The sequence below is a fragment of the Salvelinus fontinalis genome, chromosome 22 (genome assembly GCF_029448725.1).
Source record: "Salvelinus fontinalis isolate EN_2023a chromosome 22, ASM2944872v1, whole genome shotgun sequence".
Lineage (NCBI taxonomy): Eukaryota > Metazoa > Chordata > Actinopteri > Salmoniformes > Salmonidae > Salvelinus > Salvelinus fontinalis.
In genome coordinates, this window is record NC_074686.1 from 3,878,905 (window position 1) to 3,899,513 (window position 20,609).

At 45.5% G+C, this 20,609-nt stretch overlaps 1 protein-coding gene across 2 annotated transcripts in view; it reads left to right on the forward strand.

The window, feature by feature from the left end:
* LOC129819575 (zinc finger protein ZFPM2-like) overlaps positions 1-20,609 on the forward strand; it is a 102,036-nt gene that overhangs the window by 64,048 nt on the left and 17,379 nt on the right. For both annotated transcript variants that reach the window (XM_055875933.1, XM_055875934.1), the window contains one exon: positions 10,184-10,304. In XM_055875933.1, coding sequence (XP_055731908.1) covers positions 10,184-10,304 — 121 coding nt within the window. The remainder of the gene's footprint in view (positions 1-10,183; positions 10,305-20,609) is intronic.

Sequence of the window (20,609 nt, forward strand, 5' to 3'; positions counted from 1 at the left end):
AATTTACAATAGGCTTTACAGCGAAAGCATACCATGCGATTGTTTAAGGACGGAGCCCCACATCAACATATTTTTCAACCAGCACAGGCTTCATAAAATTACAAATAGAGATTAAATAGTCACTTACTTTTTGAGAATCTTCCTCTGATTTACAATCCAAAGGGTCCCAGCTACAACATGCATGGTCGTTTTGTTAGATAAAATCATTCTTTATATCCCAAAAAGTCAGTTTAGTTGGCGCTATTGATTTGAGTAATCCACTCGTTCAACTTGCAGAGAAGGAATCCAAAAAGCTACCGCTAAACTTGTTAAAACAAGTCAAAATGTATTTCTATTTAATCTTCAGGTACCCTAAAATGTAGTTAAACTATAATATTTCATACGGAAAGAAGTATGTTCAATAGGAAAGCAAAATTAGCAGGTGCGTGTCCTGTTCGGACTGATTTCCAACTCTGACTCCCAGTTCTAAAACTCAAAATTCTTCCTCCTTTGGGAAGAAACAAGCCTGAAACCTTGAACAAAGACTATTGTCATCTAGTGGAAGCAAGAGGATTTGAAATCTGGGAGCTGGAATTGTATATGCCCCATAGCTTTCCATTGTAAGAGCATGGGATCTCAAAAAAAAGGTTTTCAGGTTGGTTTTTCTTTGGATTTTCTCCTACCAAACCCTAATCCGGATGATGCTGGGCCAATTGTACGCCGCCCTATGGGACTCCCAATCACAGCTGGTTGTGATACAGCCTGGAATCAAACCAGGGTATGTAGTGACGCCTCTAGCACTGAGATGCAGTGCCTTAGACCGAAGCGCCACTCAGGCTCCATATATTAATATGGGCAATTTTCTACTGGAGATATGATACAGAATATATATGAATATATAGATATGATACAGATACAGAATATGAAGGGAAAAATGGCAATAATCAAATGTATTTATGAAGCCCTTTTTACATCAGTAGATGTCACAAAGTGTATTTATACAGATTTTTTTTTTTTTTTTAACTAGGCAAGTCAGTTAAGAACAAATTCTTATTTACAATGACAGCTTAGGAACTGTGGGTTAACTGCCTTTTTCAGGGGCAGAACAACATATTTTTACCTTGGGGATTTGATCTCACAACCTTTTGGTTACTGACCCAACTCTCTAACCACTAGGCTACCTGCCGCCCAGAACCCCAGCCTAAAACCCCAAACAGCAAGCTATGCCGATGTAGAAGCATGGTGGCTAGGAAAAACTCCCTAGAAAGAACATTGTTTGACTAATAGAATCAGTCAATAAGGCATATGTGATTGTCAGTTGGTGTATGTTTGTGATGTGGCGCTAAAGCTACTGACCCGGAAGTTAGGCTCTCTCACTTCTCCCAGTCTTTTGGGAGGTAGGGTGGACAATTAGCTTGTTGTAGCGGATGTAAGCAATGTCCCAATGCTCTCTGGCAGCTTTCATTGCTGGGATGAGTTATTTCCGCCTCTGGTGCACAGTTTCTGAGTAGTCCTCGTTAAGGATGATGTTGTTTCCTCTCAAGTTCTTGGCTCTCTACAGGACAGACATTTTGTCCTTAAACCTTAGGAACTTGACCACTATCGGCCTGGGTCTTTCACCTGGGCTGGTTACTGGTTTTCCACCTCGATCTTCCTATGGTCCATCTGGAGCTTTTCAGTGATCAATTGTCATACTTTCTCCTCAGACTCGGCTCAGTTCTCGTGTGAAGACTCTGGTATGCCATCCACAATGCTGTTATGACTCCTGGATTGTCCCTCTAGATTGTCTGTTTTCCCAGATATTGTTAATAATGATTCACAGACAGTGCTGATGTCATCTCGCGTGGACTTACAGTTAGGTGTCATATTGTTGCAGGTCTCTTTCAGGACATCCACCTCTCCTTGGGAGAACTGCAAATTGTTCTTAATGTCCTGGACCTCTCTGGTCAGATCGTCCATTATTTTATTAGTTGAGTCCATCAGTATTTGGACAAAGCTCTTGAAGTTATTTTCCTGTTGTTGTAAGAACTGCTTGTTTAAAAGATTCATCACCTGTGATAGAGAAACACTGTCCTCTCCGTTACTCCCACCGGCTTTGGTTTTGGATGTCATGGTAGCAACGTAGGCTAACGCTGGTACTCCATGCAGTTCCAGACAGGGCAGGTTGCAGGGCAGATGGAAACAGCAAGACACAGAAGGGATTTGACAGCCACAAGCCTGGGACAATCTGCGGCCCCAGCCACAAGGGATAACCGTGTCGCAGGCTGTGTGATGCTGAGGAGTATTTCTGTCTGTAATAAAACCCTTTTGTAGGGAAAAACTCATTCTGATTGGATAGGCCTGGCTCCCCAGTCGTTGGCTGCACCCCTGCCCAGTCATGTGAAATCCATAGGTTAGGGCCTAATGAATTTATTTCAATTGACTGTTTTCCTTATATGAACTGTAACTCAGTAAAATCTTTGAAATTGTTGCATGTTGCATTTATATTTTGGTTCAGTATAGTAACTAATTATTATTTTATATGTATATATATATATATTTTAAAATATATATATATATTTTTTAACACCAAATACAAACATACATATACGAACAACAACTTACAGACGTACACAAACAACGACAATATCCTCTGCCCAGACCTGCATGCTGTCACGATCGTGTGGGGGAGAGACGGACCAAAACGCAGCATTTGGAAAATAAGCCATCTTCTTTTTATTATGAAGAAGGAGAAACGAAACAAAACACTCTTACAAAACTAACAAAACAAACAAACGACCGTGAAGCTATGAACGTAGTGCACATACAGGCTACAAACGTATAACATAGACATATACACTCAACACAAACCCATACACTACACCCAACACCCCCTTTACCATATAACCACCCAAAACCTACAAAACACAAACATTCCCCATGTCACACCCTGACCTAACTAAAATAATAAAGAAAACAAAGAATACTAAGGCCAGGGCGTGACATAACCCCCCCCTTAAGGTGCGAACTCCGGGCGCACCAGCACACAGTCTAGGGGAGGGTCTGGGTGGGCTTCCTTCCACGGTGGCGGCTCCGGCACTGGTCGTGGTCCCCACCCCACCACAGTCACTAACCGCCTCCGTAGCTTCCTCCAAATGGTCCCCCTCCACATTAACCCCACTGAATTAAGGGGCAGTTCCGGACTAAGGGGCAGCTCCGGACTAAGGGGCAGCTCCGGACTAAGGGGCAGCTCCGGACTAAGGGGCAGCTCCGGACTAAGGGGCAGCTCCGGACTAAGGGGCAGCTTCCGACTAAGGGGCAGTACCAGGATAAGGGGCAGCACCAGGATAAGGGAGAGCACCAGGATAAGGGGCAGCACCAGGATAAGGGGCAGCTCCGGACTGAGGAACGGCAGCTCCGGACTGAGGGACTGCAGCTCCGGACTGAGGGACGGCAGCTCCGGACTGAGGGACGGCCCATGGCTGGCTGACGGATCTGGCTGCTCATGGCTGGCTGACGGATCTGGCTGCTCATGGCTGGCTGGCGGATCTGGCTGCTCATGGCTGGCTGACGGATCTGGCTGCTCATGGCTGGCTGACGGATCTGGCTGCTCATGGCTGGCTGACGGATCTGGCTGCTCATGGCTGGCTGACGGATCTGACTGCTCATGGCTGGCTGACGGATCTGGCTGCTCATGGCTGGCTGACGGATCTGGCTCCTCATGGCTGGCTGACGGATCTGGCTGCTCATGGCTGGCTGACGGATCTGGCTGCTCATGGCTGGCTGACGGATCTGGCTGCTCATGGCTGGCTGACGGATCTGGCTGCTCATGGCTGGCTGGCGGATCTGGCTGCACATGGCTGGCTGGCGGATCTGGCAGATCCTGTCTGGTTGGCGGCTCTGACAGATCCTGTCTGGTTGGCGGCTCTGGCAGATCCTGTCTGGTTGGCGGCTCTGGCAGATCCTGTCTGACGAATGGCTCTAGCGGCTCCTGACTGACGAACGGCTCTGACGGCTCGGGACAGACGGGCGGCTCTAATGGCTCGGGGCAGACGGATGGCTCAGATGGCGCTGGGTAGACGGATGGCTCAGATGGCGCTGGGTAGACGGATGGCTCAGATGGCGCTGGGTAGACGGATGGCTCAGATGGCGCTTGGCAGACGGGCAGTTCAGGCATCGCTGTGCAGACGGCAGACTCTGGCCGGCTGAGGCGCACTGTAGGCCTGGTGCGTGGTGCCGGAACTGGTGGTACCGGACTGGGGACACGCATCTCAGGGCTAGTGCGGGGAGAAGGAACAGGGCATACTGGACCCTGGGAGCGCACATTAGGCCTAGTGCGTGGTGCCGGAACTGGTGGTACCGGACTGGGGACACGCATCTCAGGGCTAGTGCGGGGAGCAGCAACAGGACGCACAGGACTCTGGGGACACACAGGAGGCTTGGTGCGTGGTTTAGGCACTGGTGGTAAAGGGCTGGAGACACGCACCATAGGGCTAGTGCGTGGAGGAGGCACTGGTTGTACTGGACTGGGGACTGTCACAGGAGAGTTAGTACGTGGGGCTAATACAGGAGGTGCAGGACTAGGGAGGCGTACAGGAGGCCTGGTTCGTGGGACTGTCATTCCCAGACGGTTAGCACGCACATCAGGACGAGCATGGAGAGCTGACTCAGGTAACATCACATCCCGCACACGCTCTGTCGGGTGGATCTTGTGCCTCACGCACCAACACAGCAGCTCCCTCATTTCACTCTCTTCCAACCTCCCCAATAAATCCTTAACAGTCTCTGTATCATTCCCATTGCTCACCTCCAATATCAGCCCGACTGGCTCAGGTTCCCTCTTAGAGTCCTCACGGGTAGCACGGGAAGTTGACGCAGATCTCCCATCTGGACTCGCCACACTCCCCATGAGCCCCTCCCCAAGAAATTTTTGGGTATTACTCACGGGTCTCCAGCCTTGCTTCCGTGCTGCCTCCTCATATCGCCTCCTCTCGGCTTTCGCTGCCTCCAGCTCTTCACGAGGGAGGCGATATTCTCCCGGTTGTGCCCAAGGTCCCTTACCATCCAGTATCTCCTCCCATGTCCAAGAATCCTGTGTAGGTGGGTCCTGTTGCCGCTTTACATGCCGCTTGATCCGATGTTGGTGGGTAATTCTGTCACGATCGTGTGGGGGAGAGACGGACCAAAACGCAGCATTTGGAAAATAAGCCATCTTCTTTTTATTATGAAGAAGGAGAAACGAAACAAAACACTCTTACAAAACTAACAAAACAAACAAACGACCGTGAAGCTATGAACGTAGTGCACATACAGGCTACAAACGTATAACATAGACATATACACTCAACACAAACCAAAAACACTACACCCAACACCCCCTTTACCATATAACCACCCAAAACCTACAAAACACAAACATTCCCCATGTCACACCCTGACCTAACTAAAATAATAAAGAAAACAAAGAATACTAAGGCCAGGGCGTGACATAACCCCCCCCTTAAGGTGCGAACTCCGGGCGCACCAGCACACAGTCTAGGGGAGGGTCTGGGTGGGCTTCCTTCCACGGTGGCGGCTCCGGCACTGGTCGTGGTCCCCACCCCACCACAGTCACTAACCGCCTCCGTAGCTTCCTCCAAATGCCCCCCCTCCACATTAACCCCACTGAATTAAGGGGCAGTTCCGGACTAAGGGGCAGCTCCGGACTAAGGGGCAGCTCCGGACTAAGGGGCAGCTCCGGACTAAGGGGCAGCTCTGGACTAAGGGGCAGCTCCGGACTAAGGGGCAGCTTCCGACTAAGGGGCAGTACCAGGATAAGGGGCAGCACCAGGATAAGGGAGAGCACCAGGATAAGGGGCAGCTCCGGACTGAGGAACGGCAGCTCCGGACTGAGGAACGGCAGCTCCGGACTGAGGGACTGCAGCTCCGGACTGAGGGACGGCAGCTCCGGACTGAGGGACGGCCCATGGCTGGCTGACGGATCTGGCTGCTCATGGCTGGCTGACGGATCTGGCTGCTCATGGCTGGCTGGCGGATCTGGCTGCTCATGGCTGGCTGACGGATCTGGCTGCTCATGGCTGGCTGACGGATCTGGCTGCTCATGGCTGGCTGACGGATCTGGCTGCTCATGGCTGGCTGACGGATCTGGCTGCTCATGGCTGGCTGACGGATCTGGCTGCTCATGGCTGGCTGACGGATCTGGCTGCTCATGGCTGGCTGACGGATCTGGCTGCACATGGCTGGCTGGCGGATCTGGCTGCACATGGCTGGCTGGCGGATCTGGCAGATCCTGTCTGGTTGGCGGCTCTGACAGATCCTGTCTGGTTGGCGGCTCTGGCAGATCCTGTCTGGTTGGCGGCTCTGGCAGATCCTGTCTGACGAATGGCTCTAGCGGCTCCTGACTGACGAACGGCTCTGACGGCTCGGGACAGACGGGCGGCTCTAATGGCTCGGGGCAGACGGATGGCTCAGATGGCGCTGGGTAGACGGATGGCTCAGATGGCGCTGGGTAGACGGATGGCTCAGATGGCGCTGGGTAGACGGATGGCTCAGATGGCGCTTGGCAGACGGGCAGTTCAGGCATCGCTGTGCAGACGGCAGACTCTGGCCGGCTGAGGCGCACTGTAGGCCTGGTGCGTGGTGCCGGAACTGGTGGTACCGGACTGGGGACACGCATCTCAGGGCTAGTGCGGGGAGAAGGAACAGGGCATACTGGACCCTGGGAGCGCACATTAGGCCTAGTGCGTGGTGCCGGAACTGGTGGTACCGGACTGGGGACACGCATCTCAGGGCTAGTGCGGGGAGCAGCAACAGGACGCACAGGACTCTGGGGACACACAGGAGGCTTGGTGCGTGGTTTAGGCACTGGTGGTAAAGGGCTGGAGACACGCACCATAGGGCTAGTGCGTGGAGGAGGCACTGGTTGTACTGGGCTGGGGACTGTCACAGGAGAGTTAGTACGTGGGGCTAATACAGGAGGTGCAGGACTAGGGAGGCGTACAGGAGGCCTGGCTCGTGGGACTGTCATTCCCAGACGGTTAGCACGCACATCAGGACGAGCATGGAGAGCTGACTCAGGTAACATCACATCCCGCACACGCTCTGTCGGGTGGATCTTGTGCCTCACGCACCAACACAGCAGCTCCCTCATTTCACTCTCTTCCAACCTCCCCAATAAATCCTTAACAGTCTCTGTATCATTCCCATTGCTCACCTCCAATATCAGCCCGACTGGCTCAGGTTCCCTCTTAGAGTCCTCACGGGTAGCACGGGAAGTTGACGCAGATCTCCCATCTGGACTCGCCACACTCCCCATGAGCCCCTCCCCAAGAAATTTTTGGGTATTACTCACGGGTCTCCAGCCTTGCTTCCGTGCTGCCTCCTCATATCGCCTCCTCTCGGCTTTCGCTGCCTCCAGCTCTTCACGAGGGAGGCGATATTCTCCCGGTTGTGCCCAAGGTCCCTTACCATCCAGTATCTCCTCCCATGTCCAAGAATCCTGTGTAGGTGGGTCCTGTTGCCGCTTTACATGCCGCTTGATCCGATGTTGGTGGGTAATTCTGTCACGATCGTGTGGGGGAGAGACGGACCAAAACGGAGCATTTGGAAAATAAGCCATCTTCTTTTTATTATGAAGAAGGAGAAACGAAACAAAACACTCTTACAAAACTAACAAAACAAACAAACGACCGTGAAGCTATGAACGTAGTGCACATACAGGCTACAAACGTATAACATAGACATATACACTCAACACAAACCAAAAACACTACACCCAACACCCCCTTTACCATATAACCACCCAAAACCTACAAAACACAAACATTCCCCATGTCACACCCTGACCTAACTAAAATAATAAAGAAAACAAAGAATACTAAGGCCAGGGCGTGACACATGCTCACAACCTCATCCCTAGTGCCTGCATTATTGTTTGCCACATGGCCTTAAATTGTATCAATTTGTTTTTCTCGGTCGCCCATGCTATTTCAATATTTCAATAATAAATCATTCAATTTTTCCATTGTGTTAAGGACGGGAGCTTGAACAAACTTTTTCAATAGAACACTTTTTCAGAGTGTTCTATTGAAAAAGTTGGTTCAATCTCCCTCTTCAAAACAACAAACCGTGCTCTCCCTCGTTCCACGTTGCCTCTCAGTGAATAGAAGTAGCAACATGGAAGACCTGTATCCAGTTGTTGTTAAAAATGGAACCGTGATGCTGTTTCCCTGGATAAGTGGTGAGAAGCTAGAATGACATATTGAAGACAGCACGATCCTTATGTGGAGGACGACCTCCCTGCAGAAAAACAGCCCAGTGTGACCATGAGATGGCAAGCCCCTGCTGCTGCTGCTGCTGCTGCTGCTGCTGAGGCCTGATAAGTGTCCCTCACCCGCCTCACCCTTGCCTCTCATCTCCCCCGCCCGGTGCAGTGCCAGGGCCCTAAACCCCTGTCAAATTAGCCAACCAGGTGACTGAAGAGATGAGGGAGAAGAAAAATGGCAGCATTCAGCAGAAATGCAGATTTTGGGCTATTAGGCTAATGAAAGATTAATGCTATAATTAAATAAAAATGTCTGAGAGCAAATTTAGAGAGCTCTTTCTTCCATGGTTGAATATAGCCAAATCTTTTGTCAAAATTGTTGCTAAAAATGATCCTTATGGGACACTATAATTCACATGATTTTACGTATAGCTATTATCGATATGATACATCTTGCTCATCTTATTGTCTGAAGTGGACAGCTGCCTGCAGATCCATGTCATCATCTAATGACATGTAAATCTATGCATCAGCTGGGTGTGACACATTCAGTCACAATGGCTCAGGAGGAGTTGCATGCATTCAATTGTACAACTGACTAGGTATCCCCCTTTCCTTTCACTTTCCCTTGTATGTATGCAGAAGTATTGGATACTTGAAGCTACAGCCTGGGATCTTGAATGGGTTTAATGATCATTTCAATTCTTGATATAGAGTGTACTCTGTCACTACCGTTTTGTTCTTTTTCGAATAGCAGAATGTAGCTTTAAAACCAGTTTGATCCGGGTTGTATGCGAACAGACCCATTCTTCCATCTCCTAGAAGTAGTCATTGATGGTATACCAGCCTATTGCTGAACATGAGGTAGAGATCAGCTCACAGAGATACATTGGAACTTATGCCCTGACCTGATCCACTCACTGTGATCCTAATCTCGCGGTTGAAAGTTCACGTTAGATTGAACAGTCGGCCAAAGTCTAGAAAAACCAAAAATCAATGAGGGTTATCTTATCATGGGAGTCAACTTGTTGCTGTATTGATTTTCATTTAACGACAAGGTTCCTAAAACCATGGCAGAGGCTGCGACTGAAATCTCACCCTCTTCCATAGAAATACATGAAATGTGTTATTTTTAATTACATGCACTATTCCTTATAGACATTCACTATTCCATTGTCCAAAAAAAGAGCACTATATAGGGAATAGAGGGCCATTTCGGATGTACCCAGAGTCTCTACACTACGCACAGTTGGATATAGATCACTTCACTTCAAGGATGCCCAGTATTGCTGTTTAGCTCAGAGGAGAGGGTCGACTTGTTACAGATTAGGAACACTTACATTTAGACAGAGAGTCATGTGTCAAGCAGTGGTATTATGCCTCTGTCTCTGAAAGCACATTAAACCACTCTTTATGAGAAATTACATACCATATCTGAACTAGGCAGGAAGTGAAATATAGTCCAAGATATTGACACAATCATTTATCCCTGCATTGTGATCTGCAGCCCTGGGTCACTCTTTTGAAACGCACACCAATTCTTTCGATTCTTTCCCTTCCCTGCCAGTCTTCAGGAGGCAGCGGCGATCGTACAGATAGCGAGGTACAATGTGTCTAAAGATCACTTCTAACGCAGCTCTCCTCCTTTCTTCTTCTCCATCCGAACTCTCTTCGGGATTCTAAAGCACCCTGAAGAACAAGAAAATTCAAAAGAGCCCCGTAACCCCATTGTCTCTGAGGACAAATTCGAGTGACGGCCTAGGCCTGGGCTGTACCCCATAAGACACTCCCCGCCACACACACCACACATGCCATCCTTCAATCTCACTGTCAGGTCAACTGAAAAAGACTATGGAAACTCACTTTCCATAACAGCGACAGGCCTGATTGATGAATGAGTGATCACAGGTTTTTTAGACAGCAAAATACTAACGTACCACCAACGTCTTTCCTGTCCGACAGAGCGCCCTGTCCGCAAAGCGGCCTGTCCCAATGGTTCTGACTGGCGGTCCCAGGTGGCTTCAGGACATCACCTGGCTGGCAGCAGAAGACGACAAGAACAACTGTGTAGTGTACAGTATAGGTACGTACCCTGTTTGTCCTTTCACTAACACTGTACTGTTGGGAACAGGTCTCCCTCGTAAAGGTATCTATCGACCTGAGGAGACTTCCAGGTTTAGTAAAAGCTAAATCTTGTCTTTAACACAAACTGTAGCAATCAACTTCCCTGGAGACTGTGAGAGCAGGGATGTGTCTTTGGAGGTTTTTACACACGGTTGAAGTCGGAAGTTTACATACACCTTAGCCAAATACATTTAAACTCAGTTTTGCATTTGAGTCTATTTGCTCTCAGTTTACTATTTTTTAAATTCAAGAGCAGCAAGTTTTCAAGACACCGACTATCGTTTATTGTAAGAAGTTGTGCATTTATTCAACATATTACTTCCTTTACAGTTTTCAATGATTCTATATATTTAACGTTGTTGCTTAATATACCGCTTACAGTTGCAATTTGTTGTCATAAAGAGGAGTGTTGCCCTTGATTTTCAACTGTAAAGCTGTCTGTATATTAGGCAACAACATTGAATCTATTATCATATTAACAACAAACATAAACACGACATTTCCATGAACTAAAACACACCTAAAATGTGTAGGCATAATGCGAATAATTTACTTCAGTTATCATTGTTTGACGAAATCTAATCTCTAAATGCTTTTTAAAAACATGAAGACTTCGGGCAACAAGAAGCGTTTCAGGTCACCATTAGTTATCTTAGGACACAGAGCAATACTGAGAGTGAAGAATAACAGAACATCTCCACCAATGTCATATTCTATTATCAGTCCGTTGAAAGAGAATTGCATCCTGAGGGAGACTCCACAGACACAGCAGCGACAGCAGCAGCCAGTCAGTGTGCTGTGATTGGGTTTAATTAAAACACAACAGAGATGAACTGAATCACGGTTCTCAGAGGGAAGTTTGGTAATGAATTGTACACAGCGGTAATTGATTGGGTTTAGCCACAGGTTCTGTCGTTATAGTCAGGCTGGATAGAGACTGGATGGGATGGCAGAGGATCAGACAGAAGACGGAGGCCTATAATCTATAGCTGGGCAGTGGGTAGTTCTGTCACTGAGATAATGCCACTGTACAGTAGATTGGCTGTGGATGGGTGATATTAGAAGATGTTTTAAATATTGATAGTTTACTCATCTGATCTATTGTAGCTACTGTAACATACTAATACTGTATTCATATTTAGTGGACAGACGCACGTGACGTAGGATGGTATGTCAACAGACGGTGGTATGCAACGATTAATGAGGAATTTGTCACTGACCATTTGGACAAATCACAATTTAGCAGGTGTTCGCATTTTTTTTGTATCTTGGAATTGGAGGGGACATTTGGCCCATGGTTTAGCTCAGATGCATTTAGTCAAGATTTTAGTTCTGCGTTTCCGAGATTAATATTGTATATGCCAACTGTCCTTGGTGTTTGTTTAAAAACACATTTATAAAGCAGGGTGCCTCACATAATTTAATCTCTGCTGGTGACTTCAATGTGACTTTCTATAGAGGTTTTCAAATGCCTTTTACGTTGAGGTTCATTGCTTTAAAATAGTTTTTCTTTTAATCGTGTCAGGATTGTTACCAGATTTGATTGTGAGAATTCACTCAAACAGAAATGGAGAAACAGAATCTTTTGCTCCATTGACTCCCGGTGCCAAAATGGCAGCACATATTATTTATGTGTTTTATATATGCTCTCTATACTGTCAGAAGGCTTTTGGCTTATCTTGAGTGACTGTCAGGGGGTGCATGGGATGTCAGAGGAAAGGAAGGAAATATATGAGATTATTAAGCTCTGCTGGATGTTGTCGGGAAGGTCTGACGACACGTCATAAAGCCTGGTTTGATCAATGCTGGACAAGGTGACAAGACTTAAGTCCTTATCGTAACCTAGTCCCTGATGCTCGTAGACGGTTGTTAGGACTAGGCAGGGGGTTTCGACTGTTCATTAGATGGTAGCTAGGCCCTAGTCGCTGCACTTAGATGTATCATCTCTCCCCCGTCTCGCTCCTTCTCCCTTCATCCCCCTTCTCCCTGACGGATATGTGACAGCCTTATGGAAGTTGCTTGCTCTGAGGGAACATAATGGAAGTGCGGGGTCGGGACGCAGCAGGGTGAAACTGAGGCCAATGTCAGAAAAATGTCTAGGCGTTGCAACAGGAAGATAGAAATGGGTAGTGGCTTATCAGTATAGTTCCTGTTTTGGGCGATGGCAGGCTGTTGTAGCTTCTAGCTGTATTACGTATGGAGGCTGTGCTTTACAGTGGTGCAGGTATACAGTAATATGCTGCAGCTATTTTTTCCCCAGATGTTGTAAAACTGGGTCTAAGTAGTAGTTACAGTAGTGGGTCTATATTGCGTACAGATATAGGTAATACATTATGGTGCAGCTGTGTTTTGCAGTCAAATGTCTTATTGGATCTTGTATGATGTAGAAGTTTGATATCAATGTTTTGCTTTCACACTCCCACACGTTGATGAGGAAGTGAGAAGTAACAGCACCAGAGATCCTGGCAGAGGGAGTGAAAAGTAACAGCACCGGAGATCCTGGCAGAGGGAGTGAAAAGTAACAGCACCGGAGATCCTGGCAGAGGGAGTGAAAAGTAACAGGCCCAACAGGAATAATCCTGGCACAGAGATCAGAGATGGGCAACCATCCTGGATAGAGGGAGGGAAGAAGGGAGGGAAGAAGGAGGCAAGTATCTGACAGGACAGGAGGAGTGATCCCTTAAGCTTTTCAGGAACAGAGGATGTCTCTCTTTGTGTTTCCCTCTTTCCTTTTTTTTTAACCACACAAAGATTACGATGTGCTTTGTCTTTTATTATACATCATGCATATCCCTCTTAAGTGTTCCAGAGCATTCCTACTTACCTCAAAATAGCTCATTTTTAAACGCAATTCAAATATCTGTATGCATGAATATGCTACAGTACCACCTCTTCAGTTTAAATTATGAAAAACAAAAACATTAGGATTATATTTCCAGGACATAATGTATTAAATGTGCCTTAATTTGATCATAGTGTTACTGGTTACACTAACCAAGGACCTACCAACTAGGGCTACGTCCTTGCTGTAATCAAGCAGGAGCCAGGGCTGACACAGTAACTAGATGCCATAGATCAAATGATGTATCCTCCACCCACAAGCAACTTTACAACCTTCTGCACCAACCGTGGCCACAGAAAAGTATAGTGTAGTATACCGACACCATGAGAGTAAACCTGGCCAGTCTCTGTTTGACTGTAAATGATCAGAGCAGAGATACACTACATGACCAAAAGTGGAGTCGGTCCCCCCTTTGCTGCTATAACAGCCCCCATTCTTCTGGGAAGGCTTTTTACTAGATGTTGGGACATTGCTGCAGGGACTTGCTTCCATTCAGCAACAAGAGCATGAGTGAGGTTGGGCACTGATGTTGGGTGATTAGGCCTGGCTCGCAGTAAGCGTTCCAATTCATCCCAAAGGTGTTCGATGGGGTTGCAGCTGTTCGTCGGGAGCTCCATTTCATGAAGCTCCCGACGAACAGTTCTTGTGCTGCCTTTGCTTCCAGAGGCATTTTGGAACTCGGTAGTGAGTGTTGTAACCGAGGACAGATGATTTTTACACGCTACGCGCTTCAGCACTTGGCTGTCCCGTTCTTTGAGCTCGTGTGGCCTACCACTTCGCGGCTGAGCCGTTGTCGCTCCGAGACGTTTCCACTTCACAATAATAGCACTTACAGTTGACCGGGGCAATGACTTGTTGGAAAGGTGGCATCCTATGATGGTGCCACGTTAAAAGCCACTGAGCTCTTCAGTACGGCCATTCGTTCTACTGTCAATGTTTGTCTATGGAGATTGCATGGCAGTGTTCTTGATTCTGTACACCTGTCAGCAACGGGTGTGGCTGAACTAGCCAAATCCACTAAGTTGAAGGGGTATCCACATACTTTTGTATATATAGTGTAGCTTCCTGCCTGCCTGTCAGATAATAACAGCATTTGCATTAAATGTCAATCATGTGGCATCATCATCCCTGCAGTCTGCTCTGCATCTCCTTATTATTTATGAGCTTTGGCTGGCATGGGGTTAGCACCACTGAGTATGTGAGCTGTGGTAGTAACTATCAGCAGCCCGCTTTTAAGAATTTCCCTTACATCCTCAGTACATTTTTATAATAGCTTTTAAGTGACAAGGAATCATGTCTGCTAGGACTCCATTTACGAAGTCTAAGCTAGCATCATAAACCTGTCAGGCACCATGCGGAGTGCTGGTTGAGCATCATGTCATGTGACTTAATTATACTGAACAAAAATATAAACACAACATGTAAAGTGTTGGTCCCATGTTTCATGAGCTGAAATAAATAATTCCAGAAATGTTCCAACGCTTATTTCTCTCAATTTATTTTCACAAATTTGATTACATCCCTGTTAGTGAGCATTTCTCCTTTGCCAAGATAATCCATCCACCTGACAGGTGTGGCATATCAAGAAGCTGATTAAACAGCATGGGCATTACACAGGTGCACCTTGTGCTGGGGACAATAAAAGGCCACTCCAAAATGTGCAGTTTTGTCATACAACACAATGCCACAGATGTCTCAAGTTTTGAGGGAGCGTGCATTTGGCATGCTGACTGCAGGAATGTCCACCAGAGCTGTTGTCAGTTAATTTAAAGTTAATTTCTCGACCATAATCCACCTCCAACATCATTTTAGATAATCTTTCAGTACGTCCAACCGGACTCACAACCGCAGACCACATGTAACCACCTCAGCCCAGGACCTCCACATCCGGCTTATTCACTAACGGGATCGTCTGAGACCAGCCACCCGGATAGCTGATGAAATTGTGGGTTTGCTAAACTGAAGGATTTCTGCACAAACTGTCAAGGAAGCTCATCTCCATGCTCGTCGTCTTAACCAGTGTCTTGCCCTGACTGCAGTTCGGCGTCGTAATCGACTTAAAATGCTCACCTTCGATGGCCACTGGCACACTGACAAAATGTGCTCTTCACGTATTAATAGCAGTTTCAACTGTACCGGGCTGATTGTGTCGTGTGGGCGAACGGTTTGCTGATGTCAAAGTTGTGAACAGAGTGCCCCAATGTGGCGGTGGGCTATGGTAAGGGCAGGCATAAGCTACGGACAAAGATCACAATTGCATTTTACAAATGGCAATTTGAATGCACCGAGATACCATGACGAGACCCCGAGGACCATTGTCGTGCCAGTCATCCACCGCCATCACCTCATGTTTCAGCATGATAATGCACAGCCAAATGTCACAAGGATCTGTACACAATTCCTGGAAGCTGAAAATGTCCCAGTTCTTTCATGGCCTGCATACTCACCAGACATGTCACCAATTGAGCATATTTGGGATGCTCTGGATCGGTGTGTACAACAGAGTGTTCCAGTTCCTGCCAATACCCAGCAACGTCGCACAGCCATTGAAGAGTGGAACAACATTCTACAGGCCACAATAAACAACATGATCTACTCTATACGAAGGAAATGTGTCGCACTGCATGAGGCAAATGGGGGTCACACCAGATACAGACGGGTTTTCTGATCCACGCCCCTACTTTTTTTAAAGGTATCTGTGACCAACAGATGCATATCTGTATTACCGGTCATGAAATCCATACATTAGGGCCTAATTAAGTTATTTCAATTTGTCTTCGTATTTATTATGGATCCCCATTACCTGCTGCCAAGGCAGCAGCTACTCTTCCTGCGGTCCAGCAAAATTAAGGCAGTTCCAATTTTAAAAACATTACAATACATTCACAGATTTCACAACACTGTGTGCCCTCAGGCCGCTACTCCACCACTACCACTTATCTACAATACTAAATCCATGTGTACGTGTGTGTATAGTGCGTATGTTATCGTGTGTGTATGCATGTGTCTGTGCCTATGTTTGTGTTGCTTCACAGTCCCCGCTGTTCCATAAAGTCTATTTTTATCTGTTTTCTAAATCTAATTTTACTGCTTGCATCAGTTACTTGATGTGGAATAGAGTTCCATGTAGTCACGTCTCTATGTAGTACTGTGCGCCTCCCATTGTCTGTTCTGGACTTGGTGAATGTGAAGAGACCTATTGTGGCATGTCTTGTGGGGTAAGCATGGGTGTCCGAGCTGTGCGCTAGTAGTTCAAACAGACAGCTCGGTGAATTCAACAGGTCAATACATCTCATAAACACAAGTGGTGATGAAGTCAATCTCTCCTCCACTTTGATCCAGGAGAGATTTATAGATGTATTACAAGATTTAGTTGAGGTTTAGGGTTTAGTGAATGATTTGTCACAAATACAATGATTTTAGTTTTAGAAATATTTAGGACAAACTTATTCCTTGCCACTCACTCTGAAACTAACTGCAGCTCTTTGTTAAGTGTTGCAGTCATTTCAGTCGCTGTAGTAGCTGATGTGTATGGTGTTGCGTCATCAGCATACATAGACACACTAGATTAACTCAAAGCCAGTGGCATGTCATTAGTAAAGATTTATAAAAGGGGCCTAGAAAGCTGCCCTGGGGAATTCCTGAATCTCCCATGATTATGTTGGAGAGGCTTCCATTAAAGAACACCCTCTGTGTTCTGTTAGACAAGTAACTATTTATCCACAGTATAGTATGGGGTGTAAAGCCATAACTAGGGCTGTGGCGGTCACAAAATGCTGTCAGCTGGTGATTGTCAAGCAAATAACTGTCGGTCTCATTGACTAATTGACTGTTAATTAACATAAACACATTTAGCATCTCCTGGCTTCCACAAGACATTTTAAAAAGTCTAATAAATCCATGTATTAAAGCCTACACCTTCACAATAAATCCATTATTTATTGAGACAGGTCTAAAGAAGCATGATATGAAGAAAATGTAGTCTATTTTAGAAGAAAAGAATAGCATACTCTGAGTTGTCCTTATGTTAGGTCCTGGTGTGGCTATGCCAAATGGCTGTGGGCTACACTAGTTAATTTAGCAGACAAGATTTGCTTATAATTCCGTGGAATTATTTTATAGTATTTTATAGTATGAAGAATACAATTGAACAAAGCTGAATAAAATCTAAATCTTTTCTTCACACAATTTGAGGGAGTGCGCACATGCGGCTATTCTGTGTTGAGCGGTTAATATATAAATAGGTACTGCTATATGCTTAATTTAGAGTTATTTATGTAACTTTAGTTGTTCTACAAACGTTGGGCTGTATGTTTATATTTTCTATACATTTTAAGGCTGCATGATGAGACTAATGATGATTTGAAAAAAGTTGCTTGAAAGGCATGAGCTCTGCTTTGTTTTTTTTGCACAGGCTGTGAACACTCCCAATAGTCTCTCATTCACAATTTGACAAGCACTTGATAATGCCTTGAATTTCACAGAGGCATCCCCTTTTTGGCCGTAATATACCCCCAAAAATCCCTGCCTTTTGTGGCATTGAGTGCTGCGTTGTGCCCTTCTCCCTGAGTGTGCCGTGCAACCCGAAGCGTCTCTCACTCACACGGCTCTCCGTCACGTCTTTTTCAGGTCTTTTTCACAGGCTACAAGTTAAGACAGACACATCGGGGACTCAACTGCACTCGTCCTTATCCAATTCCGAGGTGCATATAGAAGATATTGGAAGAACTATCCACGTTTACTTTTAGTCAGCCAACAAGATGAGTTGGCCTAACGAACAGCAAAAGCACCAGCCTATGTCAATCAACTATCCCCCATAGTACAAAAGTCGACCTATTCTATTCTGTGCGAGAAATAAATATTCTAAACATAGTCTGGGACAATTGTGGGATGCGATAGATCCCAAAATAATACAACCACTAGTATAAAAAAAAAACGTTTTTATGCAATGTGGCTGACGCAACAGTTCATAATGTTTAGCTTCAAATATTGATAAACTATTAGGCTATATCTTCACGTTATAAGCGCAGCAATGTGCACATGGCGTTAGGCTATAAGCGTGAATGTTCCATTAGCGGAAAAACACCATTATCAAAAGTGACTGTAAATGCAATTATGCATGTAATGGTTTTCTTATAAAGGTGCATTTTTATGGTGAAAATGTTCTCCCCAGACCTGAAACTCACACGCTGCTTATATATGCCAGTTAGGCTCTACACCCCTTGTCAAGCAGATGAATGTGCTTAATTTTAAGAAGTTATTTGGTCACTTTAGTTGTGATACAAAACGTATTAAAACATGTGGGCTAGGCTACATGAGGTGTGCGACTATGATTCGAACAAGTCACAAAAAAAAGGCATTGTTTCTTTTGCTGGGCATCATTCACAAGTGATAATATATCATTCACAAGTGATAGGCTAATATTGTCACCCATCAGACTATTCTTGATTTAATCTTGTCTTTACATATACTAAATGATAGAAGTGTGACATTTGTTTTAAATTTAGAATGAACCATTATCTTGCACCTGTATCGAAACAGGTGCAGCAGGAAAAAAAATACATGTAATCTATGGACTTAAATAGCGAACGGAGGACGCTTTTCCACTGGGTTTATTTTCATGCCAGCCAGGTAGGCTACACTCCTGTTGTAAATAGAAGAACTGTGCTTAATATTAGGAAAGTTGAGAAATAAATATGGTAAGCCTAGCCTACAGAATGCCGATGGGCACCACCTCTTTTTATTAGAGGCCATCACTCTGTTTTCTCACTCAATTGCATAGCCTATAGAAATGTTGCACAACATGAGCTCATGGGCTCTCATGAAGTGTTTGATTAGATTTTAGAATACATTTTCATTGATGTCAGAGTGATTCGAGGGACAATAGACTGCTGAGTATCAGGCAGTTAGCAAGTTTGGTAGGCTACTAATGACCTTCAGCAGCATCAGAGCTTGGAGACTCGTGACCGCCGGTGTAGCGGTAATACGGTTACCGCAACAGCCCTAGCCATAACACATACGTTTTTCCAGTAGCAGACTATGATCGATAATGTCAAAAGCCGCACTCCAGTCTAATAAAAGAGCCCCCATAATCTTTTTATCATCAATTTCTCTCAGCCAATCATCAGTCATTTGTGTAATTGCTGTCCTTGTTGAATGTTTGTGCTTTGCCTCATCCCTCTCAACCATACCATTTTTAATTCCTCATCAATCCACTGGGATTTAACTGTTTTTACAGTCATTTTCTTAATGGGTGCATGCTTATTAGTAACTGGATTAAGCAATTTCATAAATGTGTCACGTGCAGCTCCTGTTTGCTCCTTATTACACACCACGGACCAACAAATATTCTTTACATCAACAACATAGGAATCACTACAAAACTTCTTGAATGACCTCTTATGCACTATATTAGGCCCAGCCTTTGGAACTTTGGTTTTCCTAGATATGGCTACAATATTGTGATCACTACATCCGATGGATCTGGATAGTGCTTTAAAGAAAATGTATGCAGCATTAGCAAATGCAGTTGAAGTTGGAAGTTTACATACACCTTAGCCAAATACATTTAAACTCAGTTTTTTACAAATCCTGACATTTAATCCTAGTAAAAATTCCCTGTCTTAGGTCAGTTAGGATCACCACTTTATTTTAAGAATGTGAAATGTCAGAATAATAGTAGAGAGAATGATTTATTTCAGCTTTTAATTATTTTATCACATTCCCAGTTGGTCAGAAGTGTACATACACTCAATTAGTATTTGGTAGCATTGCCTTTAAATTGTTTAACTTGGGTCCAATTTTATTTTATTTTTATTTCACCTTTATTTAACCAGGTAGGCAAGTAGAGAACAAGTTCTCATTTACAACTGCGACCTGGCCAAGATAAAGCAAAGCAGTTCGACACATACAACAACACTGTCACGCCCTGACCTTAGAGATCCTTTTTATTCTCTATTTTGGTTAGGTCAGGGTGTGACTAGGGTGGGTACTCTAGTTTTTGCATTTCTATGTTGGCCTGGTATGGTTCCCAATCAGAGGCAGCTGTCTATCGTTTGGGGATCATATTTAGGCAGCCTTTTCCCACCTGTTGTTTGTGGGATCTTGTTTTTGTATAGTTGCCTTGAGCACTGCAATACTGGACGTTTGTTATATTCTTTGTTGTTTTGGTTGTAAGTTTCACTATTAAATATAATGTGGAACTCTACGCACGCTGCGCCTTGGTCCATTCATTCTAACAACGAACGTGACAGAAGATCCCACCACAACTGGATCAAGCAGCGGAGGAGATGGCATCCTGGTCTTTGGAGGAGGTCGAGGAGAGAATATCCTGGACTTGGGAGGAAGTCTTGGCAAGACACAAAAGCCTGCCGTGGAGCAAGCAGCAAAGGATCAACAACGACGACACCGGGGTTCGCGGCC